This window comes from Antrostomus carolinensis, unplaced genomic scaffold (genome assembly GCF_000700745.2).
Source record: "Antrostomus carolinensis isolate BGI_N321 unplaced genomic scaffold, ASM70074v2 scaffold9046, whole genome shotgun sequence".
Classification (NCBI taxonomy): Eukaryota; Metazoa; Chordata; class Aves; order Caprimulgiformes; family Caprimulgidae; genus Antrostomus; species Antrostomus carolinensis.
This window is the reverse complement of record NW_010319736.1, coordinates 6,201-18,661: the sequence shown is the minus strand read 5'-3', so window position 1 is coordinate 18,661 and position 12,461 is coordinate 6,201. Positions and strand designations below refer to the sequence as shown.

The window sequence follows — 12,461 nt, the reverse complement described above, 5'->3', positions numbered from 1 at the left end:
GGGGGGGGGCGGGGAAGCAGGGACAGAGAGAGAGACAGAGAGAGAAAACCATTATTATCACAGGATAATTCTTACTTCCAAACTTTTCCAAGACACAAACCTCATGGAGCCCACCTTTACCTGTACTTCTCCCCTCCCCTCCTACATTAGCATGCAAAACTATGTAATTCTTCAACATGTGATAAATCAGAAGATGGAGTTACCCACCCATCCTGAGATGGCAAAACCAAACCCCTCCAAAGCACCTTTTGTGATATCAGTGAAACAAAGCCCACAGCTCCTTTGATTTTGCTCTCAAAACAATTCCTACTAGCTTAGATACCAAGCTACAGGCCATCACGCATCCATCTATCCACTCAGCTCACCCACCAAACAGAAAGCCAGCCCCAAGATGTAACTGCACAAAACTAAGCAGCAGCAGTTCCACATCTTGCAAGCACCTGATAGGAACGAACTAGAGCAAATGCATTGTGAAAGGGGGAAAAAGCAGGTGGCTTTTGGTTGTTTGAATTTTCATGCAAGGAATAAAGCTTAGTTTGCTATGGAGCATTGAGCTACACAGCAGCACACTGTTAAAGCAAGTTTTCAACAGAACCTCTGAACCTGCCTCTTTTAAACAGGCAGTCTGTAAGTTCCTGAAATCTCTCTCCTCCTAAGAGAAAGGACGTGCTTATCAGTAGGGTATCGTAGTCTGTCTTGCTTGTAAGCAGACTAGAAACTCTTTCAAGGAACTAGATGGTACAAATAGTAGACCAATATGTGTCCCAGGAAAATTCCATTCTGCATAATCTTTGCATCACTTTACTGTGGTGGTTTCACTGGGCTAGCAGCCAAACACAGCCGCTCGCTCACTCTCCACCCTGCAGAGAACCTAGTACAGAATTGGAGGGGTAAGGGTAAGGGTAAGGAAACTCACAGGCTGAGACAACAACAATTTAATAATTGAGATAAAATAATAATTAAAATAATAATTATAACAACAGTAATAGTGAAATATTCAAATGAGTGATGCACAGTGCAGTTGCTCACCACCCGCTGACCAATGCCAAGCCTGTCCCCAGCCAGCGATCCCAGAGCAGAGACAATCCTGAAACTGAAATTGCAATCCCAGAAGAGTGAGCCTGAGCCATCCCCAAGAGAATCCCCAGCTTTCTGGTCAACCCTCATTAATATACTGAGCATGACATGATATGATATGGAATATCTCAATGGCATATCCAAATGCCAATTTGGAGTTTTGCTAATTACTACGCTTCCCCCTTCCCAGTCCTTTGCACTTGCAGACTAGCCAAACACAATGACCTTGGACTTCCAGCAACAGTAGAATATTACCAACGTTCTTCTCATAGCAAATCCCATACTGAAATGAAAACACAGCACTATTCTAGCTACTAAGAAGAAAATTAACTCTATCCTAGCAAAATCAGGACATCTGGATATTCAAGAATTGTCTCCTGCACTGTGGCATAGCAAGGTGGCCATTGCAGTGACACAAAACAAAAGGAATGTGATCCATAGAAACCCTTCAGTGGGGGGAATTTAGAGAGCTGCAAGGTGGTTACCCAGGTTGGAAGTTGCTGGGGAAGCAGATGAGAGCACAGACCAGTGGAAAGCACCTGGGGAGCTCTTACCTCTGGGACTGCAGCTATTGCTTACTTTGAACAATGACACTGCAGGGAATATCCCTCTTTACTATGGATGTCTGCATCACTTCTAAGGGAAAAGTTAATCAAGTGCTTTCCCTGGGCCATGGCAGACCTGCTGAGACCATCTGCTGAGCTGGGACAAGTGCCTGGCCAGAAGGGAAAACTGCAGCCTCTCTGTGTCACTGGTTTTTGTGGTCAGGCACTCAAAATGGGGAATACTGTTCGGGTGTGGCAATGGCTGTTGTGCTGCTGGGATGCAATGTGATGAGGATACTCAAGTAGTGAGCAGAGTAACAAGGAAGTGCTCATTCTGCTGTTATGAACACACTAAACAGAGTTCGTGTTTCCTTGTCAAAGTACCTTAGAAATTAAAATACCACGCTGGCTATTGTCTCCAGACTGACAGACAAGGACGAACATCCTCCTCTCCCACCCTAAACACTGGCCTCTAAAACAGTTGGGCTTTTATCACAAGTCTCTAGTACAAATATCAGCACATCTTGATACTGCCTCATTCACAAGATCTAGAAAGACAAAGGCTTCCAGCTTCCCACATGTTTTAAAAGGATTGCATGAAAGGAAATAAACAGCTTTGTGCTTTGTAACACAAGCTTTCCCCAACACACATACACACACACACCTCCTGTGTGTATGTTCACAGCATTGACTCATTACCAAAAACAGGTGGAAATGATTCAAAAAAAGCTACAGTGTTCCTTGCCTCTTTACTTGTATAATTGCATTTGAAATTCTGATTTTATTGAGTTTGATCAACAAGGAAATTTCTGCCAATGACCTGAGAATGGATAGGCTTCTGCTGAGAAGACCAAATACAAGCAAAGCACAGGCAAAGTGCCTTCACTACGTTTACAACACTAACTGCAGTCATTTCTGATTGCATCTATTCAACAGACATGCCTGACAGTTAGGAGGATGGCTATGTCATAAATGATTCAGTGTTCCTGCATCTCCAAGTAAGGACTGAAAATGCATATCTCCAACAGGCTACCAGCAAGACCAGGGACTTCACAATCCTGGGACTTCTAAGCTAGAAAACAAATAAGTTTTGGGGGTTTTGGTTTATTTTTTCTTTTTCTCTGTCTCCCTCCTTTCTTAAAAAACAAACAAACAAAAAAAACCCCACAAACCAACAACAACAAAAAACTAAGCAAAGCTTGCTGACTTTTTATCTGATTCCAGCAAACACAAATACACTTGTTCCTTCCCTGGCCAGTTTCTTCATATCCCAGCTTTTAAGTTTGGAGGCATGGAAGCAGTACAGGAACAGCACATAACTCAAAGCAGAACTGTGCAAAACAGAAAGATCTTCGAGTTCCACTGTTTTCAAAAACTAAGAACAGCAGTTGGATGAAACTGTGGTTGCCTCTAGGACAGAAATCCCAGCCCTAGGTTTGGTGTGTGGAGGCTGGATGCCAGAAAGCAGCTATTATGGGGCAGTGGCAGGAATGCACATTTCAGGGTCTGCAGCTGGCATGCAGCAGCTGGCTAAAAGTAGCTCAGTGTGAAATTTCTCTCTTGGCCACTGGGATCTGAATTTCAAGCATGAGCCACCTCCCATCTATTTCTGTTCGCCTACATCGCGCCTCTGCCCCGATATCCACCAGACCCAGGAATTTTTCCCTTGCAGAGTAAAGAGTTGGCATTTAGGAAGACAGCAACTCATTCCTACTCACCTGAAAGCAGAGTTTGGGGTGTTTAGCCTGTCAGTTCACCCAGGATCATTGGAGGCAAGAGCTATACCGCACAGGGCAGTCTTTTTAATTTTTTAATACCTTCCTGATCTGGCTGAGCCAAAGCTCAGCAGCAAAAAGGAGGACAGAGCAAATGCTGGGATGAGCTGTGGCAGGCAGAGGGAGGAAGGACTCTGAGCTTTCTCCCCCTGCCCAGATTGAGCACTTGCAAGTTGTACAGCAACTCCCCACTATCAGTCCTCTGTAGACCCTGGAGCTGCTGTCAGCATCAGACAGGGTTGTCTGCTCTCTTACCCGCAGATGTCTTTCTCAGCTCAATTCTGGAGTATCTCCAGGCACAGCTCTGCCTCACGAGGACTGAGGCTGAGCCCTGTGGGGGCTCTCTGTGGGCACTAGCATAGCACCTGCCAGCCTGGACACCATTTGGGTTTCTCTGCCTCCTCTGGGGAGATGGAGAGAGGACAGGGAAGAGCATCCTATGCCTGGGTTACCATCCCTTCCACCCCACAGTGCAGCTGGTGCCTGGAGTCGAGCCTTCACCCTGCTGCTTTTCCTTAAGAAAATCACACAGTTGGACCCCACCTCCCAAGATTCCTTGGAGCAGCAGGCAAAAAAACGCTGTGGAGGAGCAAATCCATCAGCAACTGAAGGCGAGAGGCTGGGGGCTGCGGCTCTGCCTGGGCAGTTGCATTGCAGGAAGAACTTGCTTCCTCAAGCGGGTACTTACGCAGGGGTCCCACACAGGGTGAGGCGTGCCCATGCCAGGAGTGCCCTCACTTCATATACTCCCCTTCGCTCACATAGTCCATAAAAGACCCCGGCAACTCAGCAAAATCTTCCAAGACAAGACTGGTGGAGTCCTCACCCAGCAGGTCACTGTCAGGCCGGGATGCCCGGGAGCGTGGAACCGGTGGCGGTGGTGGCTGTGGAGGGGGGTCAGAGGGACCAGCCTGGGCAGGGCTGTGGAGGGGGCTCAGAGGCACCAGCCTGGTCAGAGGTGGGTGGTGGCTCCTCACAGTCCTCTGACTCCCCCTCGGAGGAGGTTGGCCCGAGGACATGGTAGAGGCTGGGCAAGCGGATGTCGAAGCGAAGGCCAAACTTGGCAAAGAGCTTCTCGTTGAGGGAGTAGAGCTTCTCCGAGATGTCATAGCCCAGGTAGGATGAGAAGAGACGGGCAATGTAGCGGTCCTTCCTCAGGAGGAGATACAGCTTCTTCCTCGGCCAGGTGATGAAGCTGCAGTCAGTCTCAGCTGTCAGCGTGACCTGTGGGGCAGGGAGGGAGCAGAGTAAATCCTACCACCCAGGTAGGGACCACTCGCCTTGGGGCTGCGTGGTGCTTCTCTCCACTGAAGGACCCCAGCCCCTTTGACACCTGCTCTCCTTGGAGATGGCAGGGCTGGAGAGCCAGACTGCCCAAACCAAAGGATCAGATAAATCCTTACCTGCCTCTGCTTCCTCTCCCCAAGGAGCCAGAGACCAGCTTTTCCTATGCATGCCCTCACTTAACCTAGCCACATGACTAGCTACATTTCACCCCCTCACGTTCAGATGATGCTCCCTGTTGACACCTGAGTGATGTAGCTGAAATGAGCGGGGTGGCACAGATGGCCTTAGCCCCCTACAGAAACATTACACAAGGAAATGTTTCTGTGTGCCCAGCTGTCCCAAGTCACCAGTGGGTAGCCCTGCAGCAGGCTGCCACCCTGTCCTGCTACTGGGTCACAAACCCCCTGCTCCAAGAAGGCTCTGGGTGTGGAAAGGGCCACCTGGAAGGCTTGCCTGGTCACCTTGTGTCAGAAGGACATTGTCTCATCAACTCTGCCAGGCACTGTACGGCTGAATGGCCTTGAAGGATGCATGGCACAGCTCAGCAAGAGAGGAAACAAAAGGGGGTTACTTGAGGGAACTCACTCAAGGTTTTATTGGGTTGATTTTAGAGAACATTCTGGCTTGCTTTGGGTTTTGCCAATGCGAACAGAGCTGTTTTTCCTCCCAGCTGTAAGACCAGACTATTAATAATAAAAAACATTATACAATACATGAGTGTATATTGTAATATATAAATTTATTACTTCTAATAAAAGGTAAGAAACACAGGAAGGGTCAAACTGTATTGGGCCAAAGAACATCCGAGTGTAACAGAGACACCGGCATGTGAACAAGTGCTGGAGCCAAAATATCCTGGGGGCTCCCTTTCACTCTGTATCCAGGGGTCTCCTTGGCCAGCCACCATGGCAGAGGGCCGCTGGGAAGCTGAACACAGCTTGGCTGCATGTGTGTGTCCTTGGGTTTGATATTTAATGCCACTGCCATGCAAGCAGCTGCCTTATGAAAGAAATATAGGAGAGAAAACCTGAGAACTTTCCCAGGCTGAAGTGAGCAAGAGGAAGGGTCACACTGAAAGTGAAATTACCAGAATCTCATTTTCCCAACCAATTTCTGGCATGGCAATCGAAAGCCTCTGCTCTCATGAAGGATTAAGTGAGATGTAATAAGAAAACCTCCCTCCTAACCAGAGCAGCAGGACAGATATCAGTCATGAATCCCCTTGACACAAGTGTTCTGGCATAATTCAGTCTTCTGGAGGAAAGAGCCAGCCCTGAAACCCAACTCCTTCAGGCACTGGGAGCCAGCAGTTCTGTGGGAAAAAGACACAGCCAAAGCAGAAATCTCAAGGAAACTGGCTCTCCATGTAGACTGAGTCACACTTCTGCCAGTTTTCAGTGGTCTCAGGATTGAAGCTGCTCAATCCAGAGAGCTGTGCGGAGAACTTGGGCAAGGAAAACCTTCCATGCTCTCATCCAGTAAAGTCCTAGAGTCAAGCATGTACTTTTTTTTAAGCAAATTGTTGTGATACTGGGAATAAGGTTGACATGTGCCACAGAGTTTTATTAACTACTCAAGTAAGAGGGACTGGTGAGTTAAACAGCTGCCAAAAGCAGCACATCACCATGGCTAAGCACGGCCATCAAGAGTAGTGCCCTGCCAGGAACATGGACCTGTCAGGTCTCACCTGCTAGATACCAGTCTCGCACAATCTGCTATTTCTTCATGCTCCTCAGGAAGCAGACACGGGGTTTAGGCATTTCTAGCCCATGGCTGCAGCCTTTCCCCACCTAGGACTCCACCTCCCCATCCCAGTGCCAGGCAGAGCCAACCTCCCTGACCAGCCCTCTCGCAGAGCAGGAGAGGGGCCAAGAGTGCGGTGCTGGCAGGGCTGGCGCTGCCTGCCACCAGCTTGCTCCCAAGCTGTCTCACACACCACAGATGAAGACACCTGGGTGGTAGGGAACATTCACGTCCACAGAACCTCGCTCAGAAAACACTGCAGATGTCTCTGCAGGTTGCATGCCATTAAGATGCCCATTTCCTGCCTTAGAGGGAATATTCCCCTGCCAGGAGCACTGGGCAGCCATCATTCTCTCTGCTCGACTTTTAGGCAAATACAGTCCAGGAGCTAGCAGCAATCTGCTGTCAGGTTGAAGCCCTGTGCAAAACATGAGATACCCCCACCCCTAGCACAGCCATGCTCTTGTTGCCCTCGCTATCTGGGCCCAACATCCCTGTTTCTGCTCATGAGCTGTAGCCCTGTGCCACAGTCACACAGTCAGCCATTGCCCGCAACTGTTCTTGCGAGACCGTAACCACTGGCAATGGCAGAGCTTTCAGGAGTGACCACCACGACCCTTTCACACAGCACATGGGCCAAACTCAGACCCAAGGAAAGCAGATTTGGAGAGCTGCCCTGGTTTAACCGAGTCTGATGTGGCTGCCCTCATGAGAAAGCATCACCATTCTTTCATGACCATCCCACACTCCCAAGCGATTAGCAAAATCCCTCCTCATATGCCCTAAATTACATATTCTAGATTGACATCCTGGCAGGCATCAGCCTGTCCAGGGATGTGAGTTAAAGGCAGTGAGATATGGGATTGAGTAATCTCCTCCAGAAGGAAAGCCAAACAAATACTGTAGTGTTGACAGCAAGAGCAAAATCCTTTCAGTTACTGCAAATAAGAACTGGCCTGGCCTCTCAGCACGGGATTCTTCTGCTCAGAAAGAACCATATTCGGGTGTGAATCATCCTTTCTACTTCTCCACCCCAAACACATCACCATCAGAAACTTCTGTAAGGAATAGGATATTTATGGGTTTACATTACTGCTGCATATCACTGTGGCTGCCATCCCGCTGCTGGAACGATGCACCCTGCTAGCGGCGTGCAGGGCAAATGCAGCAATGCAGGTACAAGGGAGCACCACAATGGAAATGAGCCAGCAATCCAATACCTCCTCCCCATGCTAAATTGAAAGGGGCACCACGCTCCATCCTCCCTGCTGTCAGCTGATAGTAGGAGCATGGCACTGAGGGCTCCAGAGGAAGGCGGAAAAAAGGATAACACAGCTGATAGCACCATCCTGTGCTGCCTAAACCACGAGGAAGGTATTCCTGGTTAGCTTGGAATGGCATAATGAGCCCCCTCTGTCCCCTTCTCAGGCACACAACAAAGTGGCAAGGAGCAAGGCTGGGTTACCTGGAAAGTTCCTTCCTCAGAGGGTCGCAGCGATTCCCATTCTGGAGAGTCCAGGAACTGGTATGGAAAGATGTAGTGAAGGAATTGTCCATCCTGGCTCACTCGGACCCTGCAGAGAGAACAGGTGAAGCGCACAGGCTAAGGCCACAAAATAGGTGTCACATCAACCTGATCAGCACACACAATGTGCAGGCAGCCAGTCCCACCAGGGAGGAAAGGACTTCTCACCATCTCACGCATGTCTCATACCTTCTCTGGGACAGCTGGAAATGCTCCAGTCTATGGGGCTGTATCTCCTTTCTCTGTAGGAAATGATATTTGCTGCCACTTCCCATATTCCAGCTGTTTTCTGTTTCCTTCTACAAAGCTGGCCCTTACAGTTGCAGTGCTTAGTCCTAAACCAGGACTTCTCAGCCCAGAAAACTGCTGCTGCTTTTCAGGTACTTCTAAGCCAGTATGTGGCTCTTTGTACTTCCACCTTCTTCCTGTCTTCAGAGTTGCACAAAAGCATTCCCCCACCTCCATGCTGGGAAGCTGCTACACCCAGAACCCCCCAAAATCACATTGGCCATGGTTCCTGACACATCAGGCTTCGAGCTCATAGTTTGCTGCACATGACCATTCCACCTCCCTTGGCTCCAGGTATCCCTTTCCCCTACTTTTGCTACAATTGCCTACCAATGCCAAGGTCGAACTTGCACCCAGCTCTGCAAGGATAGGAGCAGAGAAGAGCTGCAAAGGCCTGGGGCACTGGCAGGGCACTCTGAACCTCTGTTCACCAGATTTGCAGCCTCCTGCCTCTATGTCACCATGTCCCCCCGTTGTGTGATGCACAAAGGCAATTCTAGCTTTCAGGAGTTAGGAGGCTCAGCTCCCCGTTGACTTCCAGTGGGCTAGAAGGATCAGGGATTGCAGGGCAGGTTGCCTGATCCAGGCACAATCTGCATTTCCAAGCTCCCCTTGTCTTGCTCTTCAGTTTAATGGGGAGCATCATAACAGTAGCAATGCTCTGCTGGGTCAGCAAGGACCTCACAAGGCAATAGAGGGGGTACCAGGAAATGCAAATCCAATCCCATCTCCACGGAGCATCCTACACAAGCCAAGAAGGATACTTCCCACTGCAAAAGAGAGCAGAACAACTACCCCACCAGCACTGGCTTACTCTCCATTGCAGCACTTTCATGCCCACAGAGCAGAATCAGATTATCCAGTGCAGGGTAAGACAGCACAGACTCTTCCCCACTAACATTATTTGCAGATATGGTAAACTACAGAGCAAGCTGCTCAGCACAGACATTTGGTGAAAGACACCTTCCCTTCACCTTCCCACCCCAATGGAAACGCATGTACTCAATTTTCTCCCAGGGCTTTGCCATTCAGCACTGGTCAGTGGTCCCAGGATGCTCTTAACACATCCTAGAAAAGCGACAAAGACTAAAAACAAGGAAGGACAGATCTTCTTCTTTACACACCATCTCGATGGACCACCACAGTAAAACACAAGCTCTAAGTGATGCTGGTTTTGTCTTCCCAAAGGAAAATCCTTGTGACACCCACCTCTTACAGTTCAGCATTGCTCCCATTTACAGAACTCCTTCCTTTCCCTCTCTCTCACTTGACATTCAGGCCAAGCGCCTGGCAGCAGCTGGGAAACCCATATCATTCCTGTTTGCCTTGCATTTGGGCTTTGCAAATTGTTAAGCGATAAAAGCATGTTGCAGGATCTCAGGTGAACAAATGCCAGTAGTTCATCAGCACAGTTCATTCAATAACCAAATCCCCAGTGCAACTAGGGGTCCCTGAGGTCCTCCTTGGTGATCCAGAGGAAGGAACATCATGAATGCATGAGAGCACAGGGAAAGAAAGAGGCCTGATGAGGCAGGATCCACCACAGGAAAGGTCTCTCTCTTTTGACAATATGACCCTCAAAGTGAAAAATTTCAGGGCCTTGAGGATTGAAGTGTTGGGAACAGGGGTGAAACCTCTCCCTGAACACTGCTGACGAGGGAGAGCAGGTGAACTCAGGACTCCTACTCAGCGTACTCAGCGTTTGGCCTTTCATATCACAGATGTATGTCTGGTACGCAGACACACCACCTTCCTGCCCTGAGAAACTCTCTCACAAACAGACTGCTCCCATCAGAAATAAGACCACTTTAAAACGACAGAGAGAGGAAAGGGCCCCCCAACAACATCACAAGCAAGGCTGAGCTGGCCACTTCACTGCACATAGCTTGGTTTTGCAAACTGTTCCCTGAAATATTCTAATTTAGAAAATGAAAACAAAAACAACACCCAAAAGCAAATTATCCTCCTCCCCAACAGATCCATAACTCAAAGTCCCTTCAGAGGAGGAAACAATCATCACCCCAGTTTCTACAGAGAGTGAAATTACAACAATAAGCCGCGGAGCTTTGCTGTCAGCCTGTTCAGAAACAGGAAAGGCTTTACCTGCCGGACAGCAGCAATGAGAGGCGGTCAATGGGCGTCTTGCCCTCCACCGCGTAACACTGGTCTCTGCCTAGCGACTGGACTTGCTCTTCACAGCACTTCACAATTTCTTTGTAGACTTCGAGGGGAACCTGCAAGGGCAGGTACATGGTCTTGTAGAGAAGGTCAAACTCTTCTGGGATGGTGTTTCTGCGGAGCCGGTAAACCAGGTGAGCCAGCTGAAGCAAGCAGATGAGGACGAGCAGCATGTTCCAGATGAAGACATCCAGCCCACAGGCGCTCAGCCAGCCCCACAGAGCATAGCAGAAGTAGCCTGGGGCCAGGAGGCCAAAGATATAGAGGGACCCAAAGATGCCACTTCCCCCCATGTAGCCCATGAGGACGATGCAGCTGGCCAGCTGGTAGGCTGCTCCTTCCATAATCTCCTTCCAAGCATCGCACACCGGAGGCTGGAGAATAGCCTGGTCCCAAGAGAGGCTGCTCGCGCTCATCCTTCCCCACTCCCCACCCTCCCCGGCCGTCCTGCGCTCGAAACGAATTGTCATACACAAAGGGTGCTGCAGAGGTCTGAAACCAGAGCTGCTGGGTAGCTGTTCCTCCTCCTCCTCCTCTTGAGCACCAGCCGGTCCTACAGCAGCGTGCTTCAGAGCGGCATGTTAAAGTGCCGCCAAATGTTTTTGTGCCTGAAAAAATCCCCAAAGGGCTCGTTGCTCCTCTTCGTGGCTCACAAACCAGCAACTGGCTCCCTCCTTCGCCACACCAGTGAGAAAAGGAGCTGGCAAATATGAGGCCAAAAGAGGTCAGTCAAAGAAAGAGTAGAGGCCATTAGCTGTAAAACTCGCAGACGGGACAGAGATCTCGCTGCACTGCCTCTCTCGCCAGCCCTCTGGCACTGGAAATAGCGACTGTGAGAGAGCAGCGGAGGGAGCTGGTGTTGAATGAGGAATGTGTATCACTTGGCAGCGGAAAGGAGAGAGACCCCAAATGGATAACCATGTTTGGAATTGAAATCCAAGGAGCAAAAGCAGCGAGGAGAACAGAGAGCAGGCACGCAGCCGCTACTTAACATAACTCAGGCGCCCAGATAAGCCCAGCGCAGCACCAGGAGGGGAAAGGAGAGGGGAAAACAACCAGTTTATCACAGGGAGCTCCAGCCACACGCAGGGCTCTGCCCCGCTCCGCGCTCTTGCAAGAGAGTGACTTTGACCCAGCACAAAAAAGGAGAAAGGTCACCCCCTTCTCCTGCCATGGCTCCCAGTGGTGGCAGGGACTTAGCGGAAGAAGAAGTTGGCTCTCAGGAAATGCTTTCCAGGCTCTGCAGCACAGCCTCCCCTTGCACCAGGCAGCTCCACCCCATGGGGTGTTTCAGACCAAGGGGCACGAGGCAGCTCCGCACGGGCAGACAGTTGTGATTGCCAGGGGTAAAGCCAGAGTAAATGAGCCGCTGGGACCCAGCTTCAGCTATCGCCCAGGGGATTATCCTGCATAAAACCCTGGGAGTGTAACATGTGGAAGTGAGTTTTGCAGGGAAATCCTAGTTGAGGGAGGATTCTCCCATCCCACAGGTAACAGGTTCTGTTGGGAAAAGTCCTTGGGAAATGTCATCTCACATTTTCACTCTTTTATATCTATTTGGAACACCCCGGACCTTCATTTAGCACAAAGAGGAAAGCAAACTCTTCCCACTCAGGTAACCTGGGACGCAGGCATCACAGGGACCCGCCAAGTTCAGCTCTCTGTGGTCAGCTACAGAAAAGATGTGTAAATGCAATTTCTCCCTGGCTTCGAGTAACACGTTATCAGTCACGCAGGCAGGATCTGCCCCGCTACCAGGAAGCGGTTACACTTCAGGCATTGACACAACCCGCACGGTCAGTCAACAGCATGAAGCCAGCCCTCATGGGTCAGTGGAGTAGAGATAGGGTTTCAAGGGTGGTTGTGTTTCAGGCCGAGCTTGCAGCTGCCCTGCCTAACATGCCATTCCCCTTGGCACCATTCACTTAAAGACACACTAATTGGCTCATCTACTAATAGTTCTCTGGAATAACACTGTCTCCTGGGCCAGGCTTAAGCAATGCTGTATGGCAACCTTAAAGAATTCATTACGGGCTTGGACAG

The 12,461-nt window shown here is 49.7% G+C and overlaps 1 protein-coding gene across 7 annotated transcripts in view; it reads right to left on the bottom strand.

The window, feature by feature from the left end:
• The window catches only part of POPDC2 (popeye domain cAMP effector 2), an 11,005-nt gene extending 117 nt beyond the window's left edge, over positions 1 to 10,888 (bottom strand). The window contains exons 1-4 of one of the 7 annotated variants that reach the window (XM_010169357.1): positions 10,344 to 10,834; positions 7,893 to 8,001; positions 4,340 to 4,621; positions 4,224 to 4,308 (exon numbers count right to left, since the gene is read on the bottom strand). In XM_010169357.1, coding sequence (XP_010167659.1) covers positions 4,224 to 4,308; positions 4,340 to 4,621; positions 7,893 to 8,001; positions 10,344 to 10,834 — 967 coding nt within the window. Of the gene's footprint in view, positions 1 to 4,131; positions 4,622 to 7,892; positions 8,002 to 10,343 lie in introns of those variants that run through there. The other 6 variants (XM_010169353.1, XM_029085283.1, XM_010169355.1 and 3 more) reach the window with 6 other exon arrangements.
• Positions 10,889 to 12,461: the final 1,573 nt, after the last annotated feature.